The 27,149-nt window shown below is 40.3% G+C and overlaps 1 protein-coding gene across 1 annotated transcript in view; it reads left to right on the top strand.

Moving 5' to 3' along the window:
* LOC138172571 (proton-coupled amino acid transporter 1-like) overlaps positions 1-22,666 on the top strand; it is a 52,189-nt gene extending 29,523 nt beyond the window's left edge. Inside the window, exons 6-9 of the mRNA XM_069102291.1 lie at positions 309-407; positions 15,409-15,575; positions 19,132-19,301; positions 22,371-22,666. Of these exons, the coding sequence (XP_068958392.1) occupies positions 309-407; positions 15,409-15,575; positions 19,132-19,301; positions 22,371-22,642 (708 nt within the window). The 3' untranslated portion in view covers positions 22,643-22,666. The remainder of the gene's footprint in view (positions 1-308; positions 408-15,408; positions 15,576-19,131; positions 19,302-22,370) is intronic.
* The last annotated feature ends 4,483 nt before the right edge of the window (positions 22,667-27,149 follow it).

The following is a 27,149-nucleotide window of genomic DNA, read 5'->3' on the forward strand; positions in this document are numbered from 1 at the left end:
TCTATCTATCTATCTATCTATCTATCTATCTATCTATCTATCTATCTATCTGTATATGACATTCCGGTTAGATTGTAAGCTCCTCAAAGGTGGAGCAAGTCTCCCTTTTGACTTTGTATCCCCAGTTTCTAGCACATAGTAGGCATTTAATATATGCTGTTGATTGAAGAGTGACTTGCCCAAGTGAACACTTAAATGATATTAAGTTAAAGTTTGACCTTCATTTTAGGATATCTTCCTTTTTACACAAAAATACTTGAGCTTATATTCTAATACTGTAACTTGTCATCACTGTTCCTTTTTTGCAGGACATGCCAAATCCTAAGAACCTGCTCTGGTCAACAAATTGGCAGACATACTCTCTATTCTTTGGTACAGCCATATTTTCATTTGAAGGCATTGGCGTGGTAAGATTGGAACAGGAACTGGAAATGAACGTTCAATGCATATTTATATCCTCCTCTTGAGGAATTTCAGAGGCTTAGTTAGGCCTATTATAGGAAATGTTAAACATATATATGTAAAGTATATATCATATATACTTTATATACATACATATATAAGTAAAGCATATATCATATATACTTTATATATGCATATATAAAGTATATATCATAATTTATAACATGTATGTTATAAATATATCTGTATGTAATATAAATTTACACACAGTATAAATATATAATTCTATAGTTAATATAATTATATATTATATAATATCATTACGTACATATATGTATATTTTTTTAATTTGGTAACAAAGAAGTGAAAGCAAAGTGGATGTCCCTTACTTAGGGAGTGACTGACTAAACTGAGGTCTATAGGCATATTATATATGTATATGTGTGTGTAATAGACTATTATTGAGAAGTGACAATGATGACTATAAGGAATTCCAAGAGACTTGGGAACTAACACATGAATGAACTAATGCACAGTGAAGTAAGCAAAGCTATAACAAAATAATGAGAGACAACACGGTAGTAGTAAAGAGAATGTTACACTTCAGTCAGAAAGATACGGCAGCAAGTCCTGCCTTAGATACTAAGCTTCTGTGGGAAACAGAGCAAGTTATTTAATGTCTCTGAGGTTCAATTTCCTTATTTATGAAATGGGGCTTATAGCAACACCTGTCTGCAGTCAGGAAGAGCCAAGTTCAAATGTGACCTCAGACACTTACTATGTAACCCTGGAGCAAGTCACTTAACACCTCTATTTCCATTTCCTCATCTATAAAATAGGGATAATCATAGCACCCACCTCCCAGGGTTGTTGTGAGGGTCAAATGAGATAATGTATGTGAAGCACTTTGCCAACCTTAAAGCCCTATATAAATGTGGACACTGTAAATTAAAGTGATTGTAATAACCAGTCTTGATCAAAAGAATGGATACCCTGCCTCCCTCCTTCCAGCAGGAGAGGCCTAAGATTTACTAGAGAAGCACCAAGCTGTATAGCTACATCAGATACGGCCATGTTGTATGCATTGTTTTTAATTGCTTAATTGTTTTTCTTTGTTATAAAGAAGAGTTTAATTTCAGTAGGAGATGGGAGGGCAGTATATCCAGAAATGACTGATATTAAAAACAATAACAAACAAAAAAAGCAAAATAAAACCAAGGCATCCATAATCTTATTTTTAAAAATACAATAAAAGTAACTTATTTGTCAGAAATTATCCACTTATTATCGGGTAGGTGGCGCGGTGAATAGAGCACTGACTCTGGAGTCAGGAGGACATGAGTTCAAATCTGGCCTCAGACTCTTACCACTTACTAGTCATGTGACCTTGGGCAAGTCACTTAATCCCAATTGCCCTGCCTTCCCCCCTCCAAAAAGAAAAAAAAATTACCCACCCCCTGTGGTGTGGTAGAGAAAACATTGGACTAAGAGTCAAAAGAATTGGTTTCTAATATCAGCTCCACTAATTAACTGGATAAGAACCATTACTTGCTCTTTCTAAATTTCCAAACTGGACTACTTACCATCCCCTAAACATATTACATGACTTTCAACCAAGAGCAAAGCAAGAGAATCATGTATGCATGTTTCCTAGCTTCCTGACTAAGGCTATGAACTAAGATGGTGACAAAAACTCCCCAAACTAGTTACTTCATGGAGATCTCTGACTAAAGGGTTACCTTTTTAGGGACTTGTCTGTGAGTATCCAATTTCAGTTTCCATAGCTAAGCCTGTATGAAATCCCTTGCAAGCACTAAGGTAGTCTGTGAGCCTGGTGGGTAGAGAAATGTGGTTGATGGTTTGTTATAATTGTTATACAAAATTATATATGATTATATATCATATAATATATATGATTACATTCATATAAAGCACATATATATAGCAAAGTAGGTATTTATTGATTAGGGAATGACTGAAAAAACAGTGATATACAGATGTAATAGAATGTTATTACGAAGCAACAAATGGTGACTATGAAGAGATAGAGGAACTAACATATGACTGTGGTATGAGAGTGAAATACGGAGATGGCATCATCATTGGGATGATGTCAGACCCGCACAAGGCGGAGTGGTTTTGGTAGCCCCTGGACTGTGATTAAGACCCAGTTAAAAATACTCTCCAGTCTTCTTCAGCATCTCTGGGTAGTTACAGAATACTGGATAAAAACATTTGGGAGAACACCTGGCCATGTAACCTTGAGCAAGTTACTTAACCCCAATTGCTTAGGGGCTGCCAGGTGGCTCAGCGAGTAAGAGCACTGGCTCCAGTGTTGGGATGACCTGGATCAAATCCGGGCTCAGATACTCAGCACCACACCCAGAAATAACTGGCCGTGTAACCTTGAGCAAGTTACTTAACCCCTATTGCTTTTAAAAAAAAAAAAAAGACATTCAGGAGGGCAGACAATGCCTCTGTGACTGTCCTTTGTGCTTCCTGGTCAGTAGCACTTTCCAAGTTCCCTAGAGAAATACATGTAAGGTGCCTGTAAGGTGATCATTAGACAGTTGAGTTCTTGAAAAAACTGACCTCCTTTCTAGAGAAAAAAGAAAGGACTATGTCAGCTCTGGCAAAACCATTCTAGTGAGAGAGTTCCCCTTCAGTTACAGCCACAGTCACGGCACCAGAAGACGAGTGTTTGGTCAGGTTCTGAGACAAAATGGTAACTGTACCCCAAGTGGTGTGCTTCTGGAGAGCTGTCATTATTCTCAGGAGATGCTGCTGCCCTAGAAGACACGTGTTTGGTGACAGATGCCACTCCGATGTTCTGAGAGTGGCAGATAGCAGGCTAGAAAAGGGAAGGGACTCAGAGAGTCTACATTTGGTGTTGTAGATGTTATCCATCTAGGTACTGAATAAACACTTTAGGGGAAGGAGCTTAAAGTGAGCTGAGGACTTCCACCTCAACTTTTAAACTTTAACCCAAGAGGAAGGTGGAAAAGTTCCCAGCTCTTTATAATAGAAAAGGCACTTCTGTAAGGTACAATAATTGTAATGTAATTGTGTGGCATGGTAATTGTAAAAAGAATGATTCAAGGCCGCTGGCAGTTGAAGCCCTGGTTTCAAATCCTGCCTCATGCTTTCTAACTGCTGTGTGATGCTAGGCAAATTACTTAGCGCCAGTTTCTTCATTTGTAAAATAAGGAGGTTAGAGTCAATGGTCATTAAAATCCCTTCAGACTCTAAATCTGCTTGCTTAAATGCTTGGAATGGGTGAGTCTCCATAAGAAATGATGAGAGGGACAGCTTCAGAGAATCCTGAGAAGACTTAGATGAGCTATGAGTGGAATGAACAGAACCAGAGCAGTGTACACAGTAACAATAATGTAAAGAAAAACAATTTTGGGGGCTGCTAGGTGGTGCAGTGAATAGAGCACCCGTCCTGGAGTCAGGAAGACCTGAGTTCCAATCCAGCCTCAGACACTTAACACAAAACTAGCCGTGTGACCTTGGGCAAGTCTTTTAACCCCAATTGCCCTACCTTCCCCCTCCAAGAAAAAAAAATAGTTAAAAAAAAGAAAAACAACTTTGAAAGACTTAAAAATTACGAACCATGTAATGATCACTCATAATTCCCGAGTATTAGTGATGAATCACTACTACCCACCTCCTGACAGAGAGGTGATATATTCAAGAGAAAAAATGAAACAAAAATTTTTTAGACATGACCAATGTGAGAATTTGTTTTGCTTGACTATACATATTATAAGGGTTTTGCTTTTGTTCTTGATTAGGTCAGTTTTTTTTAATGAAAAGATCAGAAAGAAGACCAGAAGGAATCATAGACAAGCAGGACATCTTTGAAAGTTACGTGTTAAACTTATTATAGACTTGAAAAGAAAGGCAAATTATACATAATAGAGATTCACAGTTGTGTTAAATTTCCTCCTTCGGTTCTACAGTGTATAAAGAACTGATCATTGTATTTGGTGCTTGTTAAGTTCAAATTTTTTTTAAAGGATGGGATGGTGGGTTGATGATTTCTTAGTTGATTATTTCTGATTATGACAGCTATAGCAGGCTATAAAGGCAGGAGCAGTTTCTAAGTTACTCACAACAGAGAAAACCCATTGGAATAGAAAGACCAGCCTGTAAAAAGGCTTGCTGGAAGAAGTAAAAGTCATGTGGATCTATGTGTTAAGAGTTCAGATGTTGGAGATGAGTGGGCACAAATGCACCAGTGACGTCCAAGCCATGAAGGCTGCAGTCCAGAATACTGCTGGAATTCTCACTTCTACTGGAATTGGGGAAGATCAAGCTCAGACGCCAAGAAGATCAGCTCCGAGGTCAACTGACCAAGGGAGCCTACTTGGAGGGTTTGCTTTTATAAAAGGAAAAAATAATCAATATGAGTGGGATGGACATCCGAGTTTCAAGTGAGCTCAAGAAGAAAACCAAATGTTGACATTCCAGAAACTATATTGTTCTTCCTGGAGCCTCTATTTTGATGCTCATGGGAGGGGCCCATACAGAAATATGCTGGTAAATGTTTAATAACCAGCTCTTGAGGGTGGGGGGAGATGTGCACATGGTACACCTCTAAGTTTAAATTGCATTATTAATATTTTATTCATAATTTCATTAAATCTAGACAATGAACAACAACAACAAAAAATGCAGCCCAATTTGCAGTATTCACCTTTCCAAGGTGTAAATGCTCACACTCAAAATTTAACAATAGGCTTTCAAGGGCTGGTTAGAGCAGGAGCCATCAAACTGCTGGAATTACCCCAGCCTTCATTCCTTTCTCAGTCCTGTTCCTGACTTTGTAGACTTTTAAAACTATGCATCTTATCCTGGAATTTGCCTCAGTTCCTGGGGCCTCCTGCCCCTGGAACATTCTATTCTATTCTATATTATATTCCATGGCCTTCTCATCCTGGAAAATTCCTCCACAAAGCCCTTCTTTGTTGTATGTTATCTTCGCCAAATGGTGATTTCCTCCTGGAGTCTCCATTTTGTGGAAGGTCCCAGGATGACCTGCTTTCCTTCTCCTCCCAGTCCTATTCTTGGCATTCTGGACTTTAAACCTATACCCCTGAGTGGTGGATACCTTTGTCTTCCCTTTTCACCTTCTCCCCATCCCCCTACCCCCTTTCAGCTCCTTTTCATTCTCTTCCTCCATTAAAATGGCAACTTCTTGAGACCTGGGACTGTATTTCTTTTTGCTTGTATCAGTTGCAACCTGGTTCTTAGCACAATGTATGGCACATAATAAGCACTTAAATGCTTGTTTCCTTCCTATAGGTATTAGAAATGGGTAAAGGGCAAAGGAAATAGGGGTAGAAACTAGCTTGGGAAACGTTTCTCCCTTGAATTTATTCTTCCATGGGCTAAAGAAATTGGGAAGATTGAAGGAATTATTTTTTGTTGCAAAAAAGCCCCCCAAAATGACCAATAATAAGAAAATTATCCAATAAAATGTGACATTTTATTTAAAGAGAATACTATAATAAATTTTAAAAGGTATGAGGAATATGAGTATAACCCAGGGCTCAGCAACCCAAATTTTAGGTTTATTAAAGGGTTCAATCTTGGTCCCCCAAATTATATCTTTCTGGCTATTGCTCCCAGAATTTCCCTTGGGAAATATCAAAATACATCTCAGAATATACCTCATATATCATATCTAATCAGATTTGGGTAAAACTGTTTCCAAGTTACATGCAAAAGTTCACAGAAAATAAGTAAAATTTTTCAGTAGCCAATAGGTGATTGATATAATACTCCTTAAGTGAGTCCCGCTTTCCCCCCTGGGCTTTCTATACTGTGCCCTAAATTCAAAGTATGAGCAATTAGTTGGTGCAATGCCTGAAGTCATAAAGACTCATCTTTCTGAGTTCAAATCTGGCTTCAGATACTTCTTAGCTGTGTAACCCTGGTCAAGTCACTTAATCCTGCTTGCCTCAGTCTTCTCATCTGTAAAGTGAGCTGGAGAAAGAAATGGCCAACCACTCTATTATCTTTGCCAAGAAACCCAAAACAATGTTACAAAAAGTCAAGCATGATGGAAACAATTGACAGTGACAACAATAAATTTAAAGTGCCACCCTGCTATCTGGACTCCTTTCAGAAGAAAAATGTACCTGTCACTAGAGAGGAAAACCCTTTCCCGCTGGACCTTCCCAAATAACTCAGGGTAATAGCGAAGGACAAAGTCCAAGTCTTTTGCTCCCTGACATCATAGCTTAGGCCCTAGATGCTATGCCAGCTCCAGGACCGTGTGCTTAATATTCTTCCTCAGAAGAGTCTGGCAGTGTCTATTAACTCCCTTAGTTTCTCTAGAAGGTTGGAGCCTGGAGCTCTCTAAGAAATCAGTATTGTTGGGGCAGTTAGGTGGTGTAGTGAATAGAGCACTGGCCCTGGAGTCAGGAGGACCTGAGTTCAAACCCAACTTCAGACACTTAACACTTATAGCTGTGTGACCTTGGGCAAGTCACTTAACCCCAACTGCCCTGCATTCCCCCCTCCAAAAGGCAAAAAGAAGAAAGAGAAATCAGTATTGTCTAGAAAATTCCTCCTCCCTCTAAGGATAGATAGAGTGACTCAGGGTCTCTCCCCTCAATGGCTGCCATGAGGCTGGTTGAGAAGTCACACCAAGGCCATAGAATCAGATTCTCTGAACTGCCTTGGGGTTGTAAGGTTCTACCACTATCTTATGCTGCCACCTGCTGGACGAAGGAGATAAGAGACTTGGGATTGTAATGTGTCTGTCCCATGGTAGCCATTGCTGGGTCCTAGAGGGAAGGGGATTGGGAAAGAAAATAAGCATTTATTAAGCACCTACCAGTATCTTTGCCAAGAAAACCCTAAATGGGGTTATGAAGAGTTGGACATGACTTAACAACAGTTATGTGCCAGGCACTCTGTGAAATACAAATATTCTCTCTTTTGATCCTCCCTATTTTACAGCTGAGGAAACTGATGCTAGAAAGTAGTTAAATGACTTGCCCAGGGTCACGCAGGCATTATTGTCCCCATTTTACAGCAAGGAGACTGAGGCAAACCAGAGGTTAAGTGACTTGCTCAGGGTTACAGCTAGTAAGCACCTGACTTCATTTGATCCCAATTCCAGCCCAAGGCTTTATCTTGTCACTTACCTACCTAGGAAAGGCTGAGCACACACTCTCTGGTCCCAAGGCTGCTCTTAGTTCTCCTTGTCTCAGGTCTGTGCTCCACTCTCTCAGGGTCTCTGTGAAAGGGGAAAAGGGACCATAGGAAACTCAGCAACTGACTCCCTTTTATAGGACCAGTACGATGGAGTGACTGTGACTCACAGAGCCTTCAGCCTGTCAATCCCCGAATGACTTAAGGAGATGCCATTCTAAGAGACAGGTTCAGTAAATGGTCCCATCCTCCCAGTAATGTTCTCAGTGGCTCCTCTCTGCTGGTTTTCCTCCTCCCTATCTGACCACTCCTTCTGTCTCCTTTGCTGGAATCTCCTCTGGACTAAGTCTTCTAACAATGGGTTCCCCCCAGGATTCTTCTCTTCTCTATATATGTTATTTTATTCGGTGATTTAATTACCATTCTCAAATCTGCTTTTCCTGCCCCAATCTTTCGGCTGACTCCAATCTTGCATCTCCGACTACCTTTCAGACATCTCAAACTAGATGTCCAGTAGAAATCTTAAATTCAATGTGTCCAAAACATAACTTATTATTTTTCCCCCTTACCTCCCACACCCTGCCCCACTATGTATCCTATTACTGTGGAGGGCAACACCGTTCTCAGTCACTCAGACTTGAAACCTAGGAGTCATCTTGAACTATTTGCTTTCTCTTCCCCTCCTCCACCTCTACCTTCCAAGGTATTGCTAAAACCTGTTGATTTTACCTTTGCAGATTTAACCTTTGCAACCTCTCTCAAATAAGCTCTTTGTACACTGCTGCCATCCTACCACCTCACCCCTGGATTACTGCAATAGCCTGCTGGTGGCTGTTCCTGCTTCAAATCTCTTCCTGCTCCAATCCACTCTTCATTCAGCCATTAAAGTGAGTTTCCTAAAGTACAAATCTGATTATGATATCATTCTACTCAGTGACTCCAATGGCTTCCTATTGCCTCCAAGGGCAAATACAAAATCCTCTGTGTGGAGATTCAAAGCCCTTCATACTAGCCTCCTCCCACCTTTCCAGTCTTCTCCTACCTTCCTCTTCAACACTTCCTCTTTGATTCAGTGACACTGGCCTCCTGGCTGTTTCAAAAGAAGACACTCCATCTCTAGGTTCTGGGCATTCTCCTTGTCCCACACCCCATGCCCGTAATGCTCTCCCTCCTTCACTCCTACTCCCTACTTCCCTGGATTCCTTTATACCCAACTAAAATGCCAGCTTCTGTAGGAAACCTTTCCTAAGTCTTCTTAATTCCAGTGTTCTCCCTCTCTTAATTATTTCCTATTTATTCACTTGCAAGTCATGGCATCACCTTCCTGACGTTATGGTCCTCTTTGAGAATGAAGGACAAACAAACATTTATCTTTTATATAGCTTGCTTATTATATGTTTGTTTCCATGTTGTCTCCTCGTTAGATTGTAAAATACTCGAAGGCAGAGACTGTCTTTTGCCTCTTTTATATCCCTAGTGCTCCCTGGCATATAGTAGGTGCTTAATAAATGTTTATTGATTGATTCAGTAATATCTACACCCTTCACAGGAAGATCCTGTAGGATCATCAAGTTGACCAGGGAAATGCCCTGAACAAGTGCTTACATAAAGAAATATGGAAATACCTTTATGAAATAATGCACAGTTGGGGATGGGGAAATAGAAACAGAAAAGCAGACTACACACTTGACCACCCAAAATAGCGAGCCTACTGAATACCCCTTCCCCCAATCTGCTTTCTTTTATATCCTCCTCCATCCGCCCTCTGACTTTCTAGTAGGGCAAGATGGATTTCTATACCCCAGTGCCTGTATATCTTATTTCCCAGTTGCATGTAAAAAAAAATTTTTTTTAACATTTGTTTTTTAAAACTTTGATTTCCAGATTCTTTTCCCTTCTTCCCTCCTCACCCACCCCCACTGGGAAGATAAGCAATTCAATATAGGTTATACATATGTAGTTACACAAAACCTTTCCATAGCAGATATATTGTGAAAGACTAACTATATATATTTCCCTCCATCCTATCCCACCCCCCACTTACTCCATTTTCTACTTTTACCCTGTCTCTTTTCAAAAGTGTGTGCTTCTAACTACCTTCTCCCCCAATCTTCCCTTCCTTTTATCATCCCCCCTCTTATCCCCTTCCCCCTACTTTCCTGTAGGGTAAGATACCTAATTGAGTGTGTATGTTCTTCCCTCCTTAAGTCAAATTCAATGAGAGTATGGTTGACCCATTCCCTTTCACCTTCCTGTTCTTCCCCTCCATTGTAACAGTTTTCTCTTGCCTCTTTTATATGAGATAATTTACCCTATTCTATCTCTCCCTATCTCCTTTCATTATATTCCTCTCTCACCTCTTAATTTTATTTTTTAGATATCATCCCTTCCTATTCAACTGATTCTGTGCCCTCGGTCTATGTATACATGTACACATATATACACACACTCACATAAGTATTTATACACACATATACCCTCCTATATAAACATATATGTGTATGTATACATATATATATACACATATATATTCCCTTCAACTATCCTCATACTGAGAAAAGTCTCATGAGTTACAATTACCATTTTTCCATGTAGGAATATAAATAGTTCAATTTTAATAAGTTCCTTATGATTTCTTTTTCCTGTTTACCTTCTCATGCTTCTCTTGCTTCTTGTATTTGAAAGTCAAATTTTCAGCTCTGTTTTTTTCATTAAGAATGCTCGAAAGTCCTCTATTTCATCGAATAACCATATTTTCCCCTGTAGCATTATACTAAGTTTTGCTGGTTAGGTGATTCTTGGCTTTAATCCTAGCTCCTTTGACTTCCAGAATATCATATTCCAAGCCCTTCAATCCCTTAATGTAGAAGCTGCTAGATCTTGTGTTATACTGATTGTGTTTCCACAATACTCAAATTGTTTCTTCCTGGCTGCTTGTAATATTTTCTCCTTGACCTGGGAACTCTGGAATTTGACTATATTATTCCTAGGAGTTTTCTTTTCGGGATCTTTTTCAAGAGGTGATCAGTGAATTCTTTTGATTTCTATTTTGACCTCTGGTTCTAGAATATCAGGGCAATTTTCCTTGAGAATTTCTTGAAGGATGATTTCTAGGTTCTTTTTTTGATCATGGTTTTTAGGTAGCCCAATAATTTTTAAATTTTCTCTCCTAGATCTCTTTTCCAGGTCAGTGGTTTTTCAATGAGATATTTCACATTGTCTTCTATTTTTTCATTTGTTTGGATCTGTTTTATAGTATCTTGATTTCTCATAAAGTTATTAGCTTCCATTTGCTCCAATCTAATTTTGAAGGAATTTTCTCTTCAGTGAGTTTTTGAAATTCCTTTTCCATCTGGCAAATTGGGCTTTTTAAGGCCTTCTTATCCTCATTGGCTTTTGGGGCCTCTTTTACTACTTGAGTTAGTCTACTTTTTAAGGTGTTATTTTCTTCAGTATTTTGGGGAGGTCTCCTTTAGCGGGCTGTTGACTTTCTTTTCACAATTTTCTTGCATCATTCTCATTTCTCTTCCCAATTTTTCCTCTACTTCTCTTACTTGATTTTCAAAATCCTTCTTGAGCTCCTCCATGGCCTATAATCAATTTATATTTTTCTTTTCTTTTTTTTACATTTTTTGCTTTTTGGAGGGGGAAAGGCAGGGCAATTGGGGTTAAGTGACTTGCCCAAGGTCACATGGTTGGTAAGTGTTAAGTGTCTGAGGCTGGATTTGAACTCAGGTCCTCCTAACTCTAGGGTCACACTCACTGTGCCACCTAGACACCCCCAGTTCATATTTTTCTTGGAAGCTTTTGATGCAGGAGTTTTGCCTTTGTTGACTTCTTCTGGTTCCGTATTTTAATCCTTTTTTTCCCCAAAAAAAGATTCTATGGTCTGATTGTTGCTTCCTTTGCTTGGTCATCTTGCCAGCCAATTACTTGACTTTTGAGCTCTTTGTCACAGTAGAACTCTGCTTCCAGAGTGGAGCTCTCTATAGCCACCACAAGCTCTGGCACACTGGTGTTTCTCACCCCAGGACCACCACCCAAGACAGCCACCCAGATCCAAGCAGGTCAAAGCAAGAGCAATTATCCTATGAATGGTTGCTTGGTCCCCCTATGATCTGCAAGCCAGGAGCTCCAGAGGCAACCACATGGCAGCAGCTGCAGCCACCGCACCTCCACCACCTCTCACTCCAGGGGCAGGGACCGGAACATGCTCTTCTGTCACCCAGTTCCAACAGAGTTCCCCACTGACCTTTTACTTTCTCTTTGGCATTTATGGTTTGAGAAGTCTGGAAACCACCACAGCTGCTGGTGATTCACTCTCGTGAAGTCTGCTCTGGCTGGTCTGGGCCACTGGTCGGGGCCACCCCGGTCTCAGTGGGCTCACACGGGACTGCACTCGGCTCCCAGCTTGGTCCTTCTGTCAGCCTGCCAGGCAGGCTTCAGTGGGAGATTTGTTTCTCTGTCACTTTGTGGGTTCTGTAGCTCTAAAATTTGTTGAGAGTCATATTTTACAGGTATTGGAGGTGGTTGTGGTGGGAACTCATGGAATTTCCTACTTCTACTCTGCCATCTTGTCTCTGCCCCCACTTTGGTGTCTTCTTCAGAAAACTACCTGTTCATACCTTTCACCATTTGCCAATTGAGGAATGGATCTTATTTTTATAAATTTAATTTCTATATTTAGTATATATTTCAGAAATGAAATGGAGACTCATGAAATTTTTTGTCAGAGAAACTTGCTCTAAAATTTTTTGAAATTACTTCACTGTCTATGGTACCTCTTAGCAAAATGTCAGACATGACTGAAAAAATGACTTAACAAGTTTCCCTGATTATCTCTTTTAATTAGATCTATTTCTGCTTTTTCTTTTTCTGAGGTCATAATTACTATTTCTACCTTTTTTACTTCAGCTGGAGCTTATTAGATTCCGCCCCAGACCTTTATTTTTACTCCCTGTGTCTTTCTGTTTCAAGTGTGTCTCTCATAAACAAGATATTGTTGAATTCTGGTTTCTAACCCATTCTACTATCCGCTTCCATTTTTATGGGTGTACTCATCCCATTCCCATTCACAATTATGATTACTAACTGTATTTCCTTTCATTCCATTATCTTCTGTTCTCCCCCACCCCTTATCCTGTCCCTCCCCAAAAATCTATTTTGTCTCTTTAATTCCCCTTAATCTCCCCTCCTCTTTAACACCTTCCCTGCTTTCTGTTATCCCCATCATCTCCTATGTCCCTATTGGTAACTTGCATTTCTATACACAACTGAGTGTGTGTACATATTCTTCTTTCTTTGAACCAATTCCAATGAGAGTAAGATTCAAGCATTGCCTGCCACCACCACTCCCTCCATTTCCCCCGCCATTGTAAAAGTTCGTTATTGTACACCACTTTTATGTGAGGATTTTCCCCATTCTACCTCTCCCTTCCCCCTTCTCCCACTGCAATCCTCTTTCTCAGATACCATGGAGTCACAGTCAGGATCATACAAGATTTAATGGCTTCCACATTAAAGGAGCAGTGTGCTGGGAATATGATATCAGATGGCAAAGGAGCTAAGATTACAACCAAGAATCACCTACCCAACAAAATCGAATACTATCCTTCAGGGGAAAAAATGGATATTTAATGAAATAAATTACTTCCAAGTTTTCCTGATGAAAAGACCAGAACTGAATAGAAAATTTTACATTCAAAGAGAAGATTCAAGAGACGCATTAAAAGGTAAACATGAAGAGGGGTGGCTAGGTGGCGCAGTGAATAGAGCACCAGCCCTGGGATCAGAAGGACCTGAGTTCAAATCTGGCCTCAGACACTTAACTATCTGTGTGACCTTGGGCAAGTCACTTAACCCCAATTGCCCTCCGAAAAGGAACAAAAAAGGTAAACGTGAAGAAAGAATAATCATAAGAAACTCATAGTTCCTCATCAACTGTTTATATTCCTATATGGGAAGATGATATATGCAACTCTTATCATTATTAGGGCAGTTAAAAAGGAGTTTACATAGAGGACATGAGTGAGAGTCAATTATGTTGGAATGATCTCCAAAAAAGTAATTTGACCAAACAAAGCTACTATGGTGGCAAGGAAAACTTAAGACATAAACTCAGAAGACAACAAGGTGAAAAACAGCTACGAAAAAGTCTTGAAGAAAAATATTAACTGGATCCAAGCCCAAATGAGATAATGCCTGAGAGAGACCTACCCCCTAACTATGGCTTCAGCATAGGACCTGAGGAATAACCACAGAAGTTGTAATATTGAGGTTTGCTATCCAAAACTCCGGTAAAGAGAATCCTACCCCAAAGAGAGACAGCACTTCAACCACATCCAGCTAGTCGCTAAGTTAACTTATGACATATGGGGGGTACATGTATAGTGTTATATGTAACACATATAACAACTATAGTACATAGGTCTGTATAGGCACCATAGTATATATGAGAGAAGATCATAAATGAATTATAGTATATATAACTCAGTAAAAGTGTAAGTTGACGATTTTTATTGGTAAATGGAATTTACCAATTACAGGTCTAAGCAAAAAATAAAGTTTATTGTATTGGAATTTACACTATATACTGTTATATTCTCTACTCATGAGAATACATTTTGTATAAATATTACATACAGTATCTGGAATAATCCACAGGGAATGCAAATTTTCTGACTGGTGCAAATTCCAGCAAGTGCTGCAATATTTCCTATATTTTTTCCTTTTTCAGTAAGTGAGGGAAATAAAGGACATTCATCTCAAGAGGTAGGCTTGGTGATAGGTAGGGCTGATCATAGGAAATCAGAGACTTAAGGGACTGAGACAATTGGCCAGGTTTTTCTTTTTCTTACTCTGGATAGGTGGCATCAAAATACTTGGAGTCTCTAGAAACACAGCCTAGTCTGAAACAACTAGTAGACTGGGTGGCCAGGCTCTAGAGTCATAATCAGTAACAGGAAGTTAGAGAAAGATAGAAAAAGAATATACTCCCTACTAATCCCCTACCCTCTTTAAGCCACAGGAATGAGACAAGGAACACTGTGCAGAGACAAGACTTATAGAGGAAGGAGACTCTGCCAAAAGTTTTCAAGGGCAAATCAGTCTGGGGATTTCTATACATCTTTTAGGAGAAGTTGTGAAAAGCTGCATGGGAATATTGGATAGAGTTGGCCTTGAAGCCAAAAAGACCTGGACTGAAGGCCCAGCTCTGACATATACTGGCTATGTGACCTTGAGCAAGTCAGTTAACCTCAGGCTACTCTCTAAGACTCTTAAGTTGCAGAGAACATGCTGACCTGAATTGGCAGAGGGAATTTCCTCACCTGGGAGTTCCCTATATCGGTAAAATCACAGGTTCAGTCCTTAAGCAATCCCTTTAGAACTGACTATTCATTCAAGAATTACTTTTCCTCCTTTTAGTAAAGTTTTATTCTCTAATATTGGAACTGCATGCTCACAGACCAGGAATCCATGTCTGTCTGTATGTATGTATGCATGTGCACCTACTCTATGTACATACATGTGTGCTGTGTACCTGCCACATGTGTTCCTACTGTGTGTATGTGTGTGCATGTATGTTCCTACTACATGAACATGTGCGTGTATACATATGGATGTGTGGATGTATGTAGTCCCAGGTTTCCTGGCTGGGAACAAATATGACTCAAGAAAACAAGACAATGTCCCAAATGTACCTGGGCCCTCTCTGTCATGAGAGTTATTATACATCTGCATTCTTTCTTCTAAGGTCTTTTCCAGCTCTAAAACTGTGATTTCATGATTCAAATGACCTGACATTTCTTTCACCCTTTTCTATCTATTCTTATGCAGACTCTCCCTCTTGAAAACCAAATGAAGTATCCTCATCATCATGCTGTGATCCTGTACGTGGCAATGTCCATCATCATCATTCTGTATGTCAGCCTGGGCACCCTGGGCTACATGAGATTTGGAGAAGACATCCAGGCCAGCATAACCCTCAACCTGCCCAACTGCTGGTATGTCCTAGGACAGAAATGGGGGAAGACTATGAGAATGGAGCAAAGTAATGTGAACTGTGTTGCAGTTGAATTTTTCTCACTGAAAAAGTGAACAATCCATTCAGCAACCAAAGATTAACACAGGATCCTGGACAGGTCACTTCACCTGTCTGGGCCTCAGTTTCCTCATTTGTAAAATGAGAGACTTGGACCAGGTGACCTCATAAAGTTCCTTTTGACTCTAAATTTATGATCTTCTGAATAGACTGATGTCAGCCTAAAAGGAGATCTATAGTAGAGTTTACAGAGTCCACTTCCAATCAACATTTCATAAATACTTGAATAAAGACAGAGATGGAACATTTGTCAAATTTTAAATGGCACAAAATTGGGAAGGTTATCTAAAAATTGAACAGAATTGGGATCCCAATCTACATCTTGCCAGGTCTCCACTTGGTGGCTTGTGACGGATGGATTGTAATAGAGAGACCAAGGGAGACCAAATATAAAAAAAATAAAAGAACCCATTGTAATAGCCCAGGTGAGAGTTGGTAAGGTTCTGAATTAAGGTAGAACTGTGTGAGTAGTGAGAAGAGAATGAATAGGATGTTGTGGTAGAAATGGTAAGATTTGGAAACTGAATGAATGTGTGGGGTTAGGGAGAGTGAGAAGTCAAGGATAACACCAAGTTCAGTCTGAGAGCTTGGAAAGATGGAGGTACCCTCCATAGAATTAGAGAAGTTTACTATGGGTGAGTTTGAAGAAAAAGAGAGTTTGATATGTGTATGGGACATACTGTTTTAAATGTCAAAATCATGATGCAGGACTAGAGCTCAGGAGACAAAATGGGGTTGGATACATAGATCTAGGAATAATCTGAACATATATGATAATGAAACCCATGGGAATTTATGAGGTTACCAAATGAATGTAAAAAGAAGAGGACCTAGGACAGAACTTTGGGGTGCACCCAAAGATAAGAGACATGACATTGATGAGGAGTCAACAAAAGAGACTCAGAAGGAGCAGTCAGACAGAGTAGTGTCATTAAAAACCCAAGGAAGAGTGAGTCCCTGGAAAGTTAGTGTGGTCAACAATGTCAAATGTTGTAGAGAGGTTAAGAAAGGTGAAGACTCGGGTGGCTAGGGGGTGCAGTGAAAGAGCATCAGCCCTGGAGGACCTGAGTTCAAATCCAGCCTCAGACACAACACAAAACTAGCCGTGCAAACTTGGGCAAGTCACTTAAACCCAATTGCCCTACCTTCCCCTCTCCAAAAAAAAAGCAAAAAAAAGTGAGGACTAGGGTAAAGAGGATCAAATTTGGCAACCAAGAGATCATTGGTAACTATGAAGAAAGCAATTTTCAGTTGAGTGATGAGGTTGGAAGCTAGATTGCAAAAGGCTGAAAAGTGAGTATAGGCAACCAGTGTAGACAGATTTTTCTAGGAGTTTGGCCAGAAATGGAGGAAAGCTATAGAGTGATAGTTTAAAGGGATGGCAGGATCTAGTAAAGGTTTTGGGTTTTTTTTTAAGATGTTGGAGATGTCATAGACAACATGGGAGGAAATTGGTAAATGGGGAGAGAGTGAAGATTGGAGGGAGGAGGAATAATTGAGGGGTCAATCCATTGGAGAAGAGAGAAAGGGATGGGATCAAGGACATATAGAAAGGTTTACCTTGGCAAGATAAAGGACAATCTTATTATAAGAGATTGAGGTAAAGGAAGAGACAGCAGGGTGAGAAGGATGTTGAGCTTTTAAGATGAAAAGAAGTGAAGAGGGAACTCACTATTATTTTCTCAGTAAAGTATGAGGCAAATCCCTCACTTGAAAGGTGATGGGGTGGGAGTAAGGAAAGTGGTTGGCATGGCATAATAAATGATACTAATAATCCCACTGATACAACACCATATTGAGTTCAATCTGTTCTCGTCAAACCAGAGGGTGGCTTGAAGAAGAAAAGACAAGTTTGGAGCAGTGCCTGTGGGGCATGGGATAGATGATCAGTTAGGGAGAAGAAAGATTGCTTTGCAGCTCTGAGGCCCCACTTGAGATCCCATAGTGTAAATTTATAGTGAAAGTGGATGATCTAAATTGTGTGATTTCTTCTAGTTCTATTCAATAGTATATGAATTGGAATTAAGGAGATTGGTAGGAATAATCCAGGGATGAGTAGAGATAGAACAAAGAGGTAAGGGAAGGAAAGGACAATGTGTAATTGAAATGGCTAATTGTAGGGTTTAGAATGATAAAGAAAGCAAAGTCAGAGTAGAATCACAAACTGAGAAAGTACAGAGGTGTCAAGGGATTGGAAGTCAAAAAGAGGATAAGGAATAGGTTTGAGAGGGGGTGAGGCATAAGAGATGGAATGATAGGAGCTTTTGCTCAGATGGAAGAATGTCAGAGGTTGTTGGGGTTTTTTTTTTTTAATCATGAATAAGAAATAGTTGTGGCAAGATCTAGGTTGTGATCACCTCTGGTGGAGGGAGATGTGAAGTAGGATGTGTCATAATAGAGTTGGAAACTGAGGAATCAAGAAGTTAAGTTTGGGGCAGCTAGGTGGCACAGTGAATAGAGCACTGGCCCTGGAGTCAGGAGGACCTGAGTTCAAATTTGGCCTCAGACACTTAAAACACACACACACACACACACACACACACACACACACACACACACACGCGTGCGCGCATGCACACAAATAGCCATGTGACCTTGGGCAAGTCACTTAACCCCAATTGCCCTCCAAAAACCAAAAAAAAATAAGAAGTTAAGTTTGAAGGACCACTGACATGTATGATGAAGTCCTCCAATAATAATGTCAGGAGTTGGGGGGAAGAAGAGGACAGTTATCCAGGTACTGAACTCCTAGAGAAAAAAAAAAAGGGGAACTGAGCTGGGAGTTAGTAGAAAAAATGGCCACTATGATCTAGATTGAGAGATAAATGCTAATTGTGTCAACTTCCCAAGGAGTTGTTGAGTGACTAGAACTAGAACTGGGGCACACAGTAAAGGGGATGACTTAATTCCTTGTAAATACTCCCCTACTTCCTAGCCTTGTCCCGTCCTGAAACCACCAAGCAGAAAAAGTCTAAGTCTCTATACATGTGACAAGCTTCTTGATACGTGTGATCATGGTTCCCTAAGTCTTCTCTTCTTTTCCCATTTGCTCCTTTTATGACACATTCATTTTCAGTCACCTTCCCTTTATGGTTAGCTTCCTCTGAATACACTCTAGACCATTGATGTCCTCCTTAAAATGTAGTTCCCAGAACTGGATACAGTACTCTATCTGTGATGTGATCTGTGCTTGGGACATTAGACTTATATTGATTCAGTCTTATGGACTCCTAATCCACTTAGATTAGGAATAGAATAGGATAGAATTAGAATAGAAACCCCCTTTCTATTTTTCCAAGATCATAAATGATACTAATAATCCTACTATTACCATACCATTTTGGGTTCACTCTATTCTTGCCATATGAGCCTATACAGTCACTTTAGGGCTAAAGAGTCATGCTGGGATCTTGGGAGGATTTTCTGAAACAAGATGACACCCTGGCTTCTGTCTTCAGGTTATATCAATCCGTTAAGATGCTCTACTCCATTGGGATCTTTTTCACCTACGCCCTGCAGTTCTATGTTCCTGCGGAGATCATCATCCCTCTTGTCATCTCCTGGGTACCAGAACAATGGGAATTGTTGATTGACTTGTCTGTTCGTGCAATCATGGTCTGTATGACATGTGAGTAGAAAGCAGATGCATTTTTTATTAAGGTGTTTACTTCACATCAGCTAAGTATTAGTTGCTTCATCTGTAAAATGAAAGCACTAGACTATAATACCACTATGTAGTCCATCCCAGACAAGGTCCCTTTTGGTTCTAACATTCTATGGCTTTGACAGCTGTGTGAAGACTAGATTGGAGAGGAGAGTGGTAGATAGCACAACCTATTAATATAGGTCTAATTAATTAATTAATTGATAGCCTAAAATATTAGGTCATGACCTAATAATAAAACTAATAGGAAGCTATTGCAGTAGTCTATGGGAGTGATGGCAAGGAGGAATGAGGGTAGGGGGACAAGGACCTAAGCTGTAGTCTGGTGAGGTATGAGAGACCAGAAGAAATTTGTGGAGATAGACTCAACACGATTTAGCAGTTAAATAGATTTGTGGGGTGAGAGAAAAGGAAGAATCATAGGTGACAGCTCAACAGAAATAGCTTGGAGAGAAAAAAAAATGGATTTAAGGTAAAAAAAGGAATTCCATTTTGGATCTGTTGAATTTGAGATGTCTATGAGAGGTCCAGTTAGAGAAACCTAAGTAGTCAATTGGGCAGGACTGAAATTCAGGAGGTAAAGTAGGAATGCACATAAAGATTTGGTAGTTATCTCTGAACAAAGATAAAAGAGTATAGCAAGAGAAAAAAGAAACATATTCAGGACAGAGCCTTGGAAGGCAGTAATACTTGTTCAGTCGTTTCGGTCATGTTCAACTCTTCATGAACTAATCTGGGATTTTCCTTTTTCCTTTGACAACCTTTAAGATATTTTAAGTCCCATATAAGTTTTCTCACTTAGGCAGCTTTATTGCCGCAGATAGAGTACTGAATTAGAATCAAGAGGATCTGAGTTCAAGTTTAACCACAGATACTTCCTGGCTATGTTGTTCAGTCATTTTTTCAGTCGTATCTAACTCTTTGTGACTTTGATTGGGGTTTTCTTGTCAAAGATACTAAAATGGTTTGCCATTTCATTTTCCAACTCATTTTATAGATGAGGAAACTGAGGCAAATAGGGTTAAATGGCTTGCCCAGGGTCACCTAGTTAGTGTCTGAGGTCAGATTTTAACTCAGGAAGAAGTCTTCCTGACTCCAGACCCCAGCACTATCCATTAGGCCACCTAGCTGCCCAGGCAGTCATCCTTAAATGGTGGAAGATCTAATGAAGAGTCAGGGTAGGAGACTGAGAAGCAGATGCGTAGAGTAAAATAGAAAGCCTCGTCATGAGAAACAAAGAAGAGGGTATTCAGGAGAGGTTGATCACTAGTGTCAAAATTGGCAAAGAAGTCAGAGGATGTGGATGAGAAAAGGCCATCCAATTCAGCAGTCAAGAAAACCTTTAAGAAAGTAGTTCTGGATGAGTGGTCACATTAGAAAGTTGATTAAAAGAAGCTGAAGAGTGAGTAGATAGTAAGGAAATGGAGTCAGTAAGTTTGGACGATGCTCTCAAGGAACTTGGCAGTGAAAAGGAAGAGAGCTATAGTATGAGAGCTTGACAGGTAGAGTTGAATGAATTTTTTATTTTCAAGGTTAGACTTGAGCATGTTTATAGGCACTAGGAAAAGGAACCAGCAGACAGGAAGAGACTGGGAGTAGAGATGGTGACTTTATTTGCAAATCGAATTGAAGGTCCACATAGTGGATTATAGAGATCACTCATTGCAGGGACCAGGAAGCGCTTGCCTTTTCTCTATTTCCCTATTCACTTGGCTCTCACCTTGGAGCTGGGCAAGTAGAAAGTGTGGCATTAGACCAATCTATTTAGATCTTAGTCAATAGAGAACAATTAGTGTAATGAATATATACGATCCCCTTTTCCTCAAAAAATCAGATATTTAGACTTATGAACCCACTCCAGGCTTAGCAGTAGTCCCTAAAAGAAAGACTGATAGGTATTAAAACAGGAAAGAAATATTAGGGACAGAAATGCGGGCTCTTTCTACTAAGGAAAAGATTAATCTAACTTTAGAGAGGCTCATAGTTGAAAGGCTGTTAGAGCTGAAAGTGGATCTTAGAACATAAAGCATAAAACCTCAAAGTTGGTAGAACTTCTTAAAACAAACTGAAAGAGCAGAACAAGAAGGAATTTAATTAGGACCATTTGGTCTAACCCCCTCATTTTGTCTTTTTTTTTTTTTGGAGGGGGGAAAAGCAGGGTAATTGGGGTTAAGTGACTTGCCCAAGGTCACATAGCTAGTAAGTGTGTCAAGTGTCTGAGGCTGGATTTGAGCTCAGGCCCTCCTGACTCCAGGATCAGTGCTCTATTCATGTGCCCCACCTCGCTGTCCCTAACCCCCTCATTTTAATACAGTAAGGGGACAGCACATAGATTCTGGTGGTTGAAGAGGGTAAGAGTACTACCACTTTCAGATGGAGCTTGGAGCAATTTAATTTTGGTCCCCAGGCAGGTAGCACAAAAGGTGCAGTCAAACCAACCTTTTAATCCAGGATGTAAAAATAATACAGGTAAACATAGCAAATTCAATTGAGTAAGTAAGAGGGGAATCAGCTATGTTAGTGGCTCACAGAACAATGTCATTTTCAGTGTTATCAACTGGCCAACTCTTCTTGCTAACTTAATGGGTTGTTTCTCTTAAAGCAAAGTTGTTTCTGATGAGCCAGTAAGTGCATGTGTTCGATTTTTGTGGCTTCTAAATTGATACCCTGGACCAAAGCACTGATTGTTCCACCCTAGTTATAGCTCTGCAGTGAACCATATGGTTAACAGTCTGGGAGTACATTTATTTCTGTTCTGCTGCTGAAGGAATCTTCCCTCTAAGGGTTCTCATCTGGTTATGTGGTCATCATTTGTGGAATGGAACTCAACAGCCTCTCTTCCCAGAAAAGGGCAAAATGTTCTTTCTATTGAATGGATCTGAATGTCTTGGTGGGGTTACCTTTCAATGACAAGAAACAGCCAATTCTTATCATCCTTTTCAATCCTAGCTCTTTGATGATGACCATAGGCTTTAGGTAGCAGTTTTTTTGGTACTAGAACAATCCTGAACCTTGACGATTTTCCTCTTACAGATACATTTGCCATGCTGATCCCCCAAATGGAGCTGGTTGTTGTTCTGCTGGGCTCTGCAAGTTGTAGTATTCTGGCTCTGATCATCCCACCGCTCCTGGAGATCTGTACCTATTACTTGGATGGTTTGAGCTTCTTCACCATTATTAAGAATATCTTTATCAGTACCCTGGGCATTCTTGGGTGTATAATGGGAACCTACCAAGCCTTTTATGAAATAATCTACCAGAACATTTTCAGTTCCTCACAAAATTCCACCAGGGCCTTTGTGTAATTATCTACTTTTAACTGAACATCTTTCCTCTCACCCCACCTTCCTATACTGGGATTTTAAATTGTTATTATACATACCTCACTCTTGTGTGTATTTTAAATTGTTATTATACACACCTCACTCTTGAATTCCTGCTGTGTGTCTGTGATTTTTTCTCTTCCGGGTCAAGCTTAAAACCTAGACTCTAGATGTTACCCCAATAATATGAGAGACAAAGCAATAGAGCTATGGGAGCATGAAGTCTATAACAATTGATGCCTATAGTCTTAAAGGGAGCATTTACACTCTCCCATGCTGAGAAGAGTGTAAATATAAAAGCAGATGCTCATAGACATGCTCTAGATGACATTCTGGATGGAGATTCCTTAAATAGTCCTTCTAATGCAGCTACAGTCAGTTGTCTTGATAGAAAGGAGAAGAAGAGCTAGGCAAGTCTTTGTGTCAGAGCAAATTCAGTCAGAGGAGAACAGGTGTTTTCTGGATGACTTTCCCTGAGCGTCTATTTGTTTGTATGCCCCTGAGAAAGTCTTGTACTTTGCTGAAAGCTGCCTGAGGTCTTAGGGGTAAACTATACCAAAGGACTGCTGAACTGTAACTCTTATGTGGAGTTATAATGGTGCCTGCATCATTAAAAAAAACCACTTCTGAGTCCTTCCCTTTTCTCTTTATCTTGTACATGGCGGACATCAGAGGACCTTGGCACTCACAAGTGAGTGTGAGCAAGAACTCAGGCTCTAGGAAGCCATGCCAACAAGACTTTAAGTGCAGGCCTGCTTGCTATCTGAGGTTCAGCCAAGCTGTGTTTCATGGATCATCATCACAGGGTTGGCCGCTGGGGAGATCAGCTTCCATGGCTATAGTCATGAAAGTCTGAGATCTACTAAGGTATGGAGGAGTTGGAATCTTCATGCGTGGAGAGAAAATAAAAGGATAAAGTCACTCACGCCTCTGAAAAAGGGTTATGCTGAAGTAGTGTCAGCCTTCAGTGATTCAAGCAGTTGACTAATCCAGCCTGCTTAATGGATACAGCATTGAGCATGGAGTTAGGAAGACCTGAGTTCAAATCTGTCCTGACTCTTACTAACTATATGACATTGGGCAAGTGACTTAACCACTGTCTGCCTCAGTTTCCTCAACTGTAAAATGTGGGAAATACCAGCACCTACCTTGCAGGATTGTTGTGAAGCTCAAATGAAGTAAAATTTGTAAAGCACTTAGAATGACCCCTGGTACACAGCAGGTGCTATATAAATGCTGTTACTCTTGTCATGGCCTTAAGAGTCTGCTTGTCTTCCCCACAGCAGCCTCCAACATTTCTCATCCTCACCTGAGAGGAAGAGAAGCCACTTGAATAAGGTGTCCAACAAACAAATGAGTTAGTAAGAAAACTTTAGCCTTCAGGCCTAGGGTAAAACCAACAGATAGGTAGGTATAGCTTCTTCTGGAAGAACAGTAAAGATGGGAGAAAGAAGAGGAAAATGAAAAGGATCACGGGATCATAAGTGATAAATTTAGAGCCTCAGAATTTATCTAGTCTGACTCCCATTTTTCAGAAGAGGAAATAGAAAACCAAAGAGATTTAGGTGACTTGCCCAAGGTCACCCACAGAATCAGCAGGAGTAGGATTTGGTTGGAGGCCCTCTGAGCCCAGAGCCACAGCCTTGCCTCCCTGCTTTTCTTGCCCTTTTGAAATTCAGCTTCAAGATGAGTTCTTCGATGCCTCTCCTTAGAACTGGTCTCAATTTGGGTTCCCACCAGTACTTTCAGAAGGTTAGTGTCCTTGAGGTGGCAATCATGCAGTCAAGCACACGCATTTATTAAGTATTTACCATGGAGATAGAGTAGATGGCAGAGTAGCAGGAAGTACGATAAACACCACCGACAACAACCTTTCCTGCCTCCAAACAGATCTAGAAAACTTACCAGACATAAACCGAATGAGGAAATTTTTTAAAAAGTCACAGTAGGAATTTTTTTCCAGCCTTGGTCAGCATACAAAACAGACAGGTCGGTGGACCCTGGAAAGGGTTCTGACCAGGAGGAGTGTTCTGGGCAAAGCACTCAAGTGCACGGGAGAGGCTATGCACCAGGAAAAAAGATCCCAAACCTATACCAGGGTACCATGACAGTCATAGGAAGCTTTAGTGCCCACTACACAGTCCCAGGTCACAGATCTACAGCGGACTGAGAAGGGCACCCTGTGCCTTGCAGTGTTCTCACTTGGGGCAAGGGGAGAGGCATGAAGAGAGGAAGAGAAGGTAGATTTTTGCTGATTGGAAAAACATTTTATTAAAGATCTAAAAAAAAGAAAGCATTTACTATGTACTATGTGCCATGTACATAGCACATTTACTATGCTATACAATGTGGTACAAAGAAAGGTAAAACGGTCCCAGCTCTCAAGAAATGTACGTTCTGGGGCGGCCAGGCGGCTCAGCGGTAAGAGCCCCGGCCCCAGGGTCGGGAGGACCTGGGATCAAATCCGGGCTCAGATACTCAGCACCACACCCAGAAATAACTGGCCGTGTCACCTTGAGCAAGTTACTTCGATTGCTTTTAAAAAAAAAAAAAAGAAACATACATTCTAATACAGGAGACAAAAATATCCAGTTATATATAAGATATATAAAGCATGGATGAAAGGTAATCTGAGGGGGAAGGCATTAGCAGCAAGGGGGACCAGGAAAAGGCTTCTGTAAAAGATAAGATCAAACTGGATCCTGAAGGAAGCCAGGGATCTTAAGAGGCAAAGGTGAGGAGGTAAATCAGGGGTTCTTAAACACAGGCTGCATTGACCCTGAATTATATTTCTTTTTTTTTTTTTTTGCTTTTTGGAGGGGGAAGGCAGGACAATTGGGTTAAGTGACTTGCCCAAGGTCACACAGCTACTAAGTGTTAAATATCTGAGGTCACATTTGAACTCGGGTCCTCCTGATTCCAGGGCTGGTGCTGTATTCACTGTGCCACCTAGTCACCCCCCTGAATTATATTTCATCATAAGTAGTTTCCCTTGTAATTATATGTGTTTTATTTTATGCATTTTAAGACACTATTCTGAAAGAGGATCCATAGGTTTCACCAGACTACCACAGGGGCGCAGGACATAAAAAGAGTTAAGAACTTCTTAAGTAGAACATTCCAGACATGGCACCTGGAGCCACATATATCTCCATCCCTCTGCTTCACACATTCCCCTGCCACCTCCCCCCCACCCACCCAAAGAGAGATGATGCTACAGACTCCTGGCTTTATCTTCCTTAGTTGTTTCACAAGCACACACCTTCTGTCCTTGCAATAACACAGATCCAGACTAAAACCCCTCCCCATCCCCCTGCAGGATCCTCAGGGGCCTTGTGACCTTGTTCATTGAGCTCTGAATTTATAGACTTATTAACATAGTACAAAAATATCTTATGGTTTGAGAAATAGTTATGAAACTATTTCTCAGGGGCAGCTAGGTGGCGCAGTGAATAGAACACCAGCTCTGGAGTCAGGAGGACCTGAGTTCAAATACAGCCTCAGACACTTAACACTTACTAGCTATGTGACCTCAGGCAAGTCACTTAACCCCAATTGCACTCCCAAACAAAACAACAACAACAAAAAAAGAAACTATTTCTCTTCACAACATGACTATTATGGATATGTTTTGCATGACTACATATGTATGACCTATATGGAATTGCTTACCTTTTAACAATGGCAGAGTGAGGAGAGAGGAAGTGAGATAAATTGGAACTCAAAAAGTTTAAAAGCAAATGTTAATTGTTTTTACATGTAACTGGGGGAAAATAAAATACTAAATAAAAGAGAAAAATAAAAGAAACCATTTCTCATTTGTCTTGGGGACCTCAGTTTCATTCCTATTCAGTGACCTAACCAGTATAAACTTATTAAAAAATCCTTATTAAAGAATCCCTGTCCCCATAAGTAATTTTCTCATTCAGTCATTTTCAGTTGCGTCCGACTTTGTGACCCCATCTGGAGTTCTCTTGGCTGAGAGACTGGAGTAATTTGCCATTTCCTTTTCCAGCTCATTTTATAGATGAGGAAACTGAGGCAAACAGGCTTAAGTGACTTGCCCAAGGTCACACTAGCAAGTGTCTGAGGCTAGATTTTGAACTCAGGAAGAGTTCCCTTAATTTCTTATTTCATCAGTTAGCTTGAAGTGGTAAAGCTGGATCAGCCGCATTAAGAAAGAGGTCTTTGTTCCATTCCTCATTCACAAGACTGAAAAAATGAGGAAGTTAGTTTTCTTTTTTTAGTTTTCCAATCTATGTTCCAGGAACATAGGTTTAGGGGTAAAAGAAACTTTAGGTCATCTGATGCAAACTTCTTATTGCACAAATGAGCAAATTGAAGCCAAAGAGGGAAAGTGACTTCCCACGTTTACTATAATTAACACATCCAGGAATGGCAGTACAGTTGTATGGCCCTGGGCAAGTTACTTAACCTTGATTGCCTCTCAAAAAAACCCAAAAAAACAAAAACATTAACTTGAGGGGAT

Source organism: Petaurus breviceps, unplaced genomic scaffold (genome assembly GCF_028583685.1).
Source record: "Petaurus breviceps papuanus isolate PSGF00001 unplaced genomic scaffold, PetGlider_PUasm1.0 551, whole genome shotgun sequence".
Classification (NCBI taxonomy): domain Eukaryota; kingdom Metazoa; phylum Chordata; class Mammalia; order Diprotodontia; family Petauridae; genus Petaurus; species Petaurus breviceps.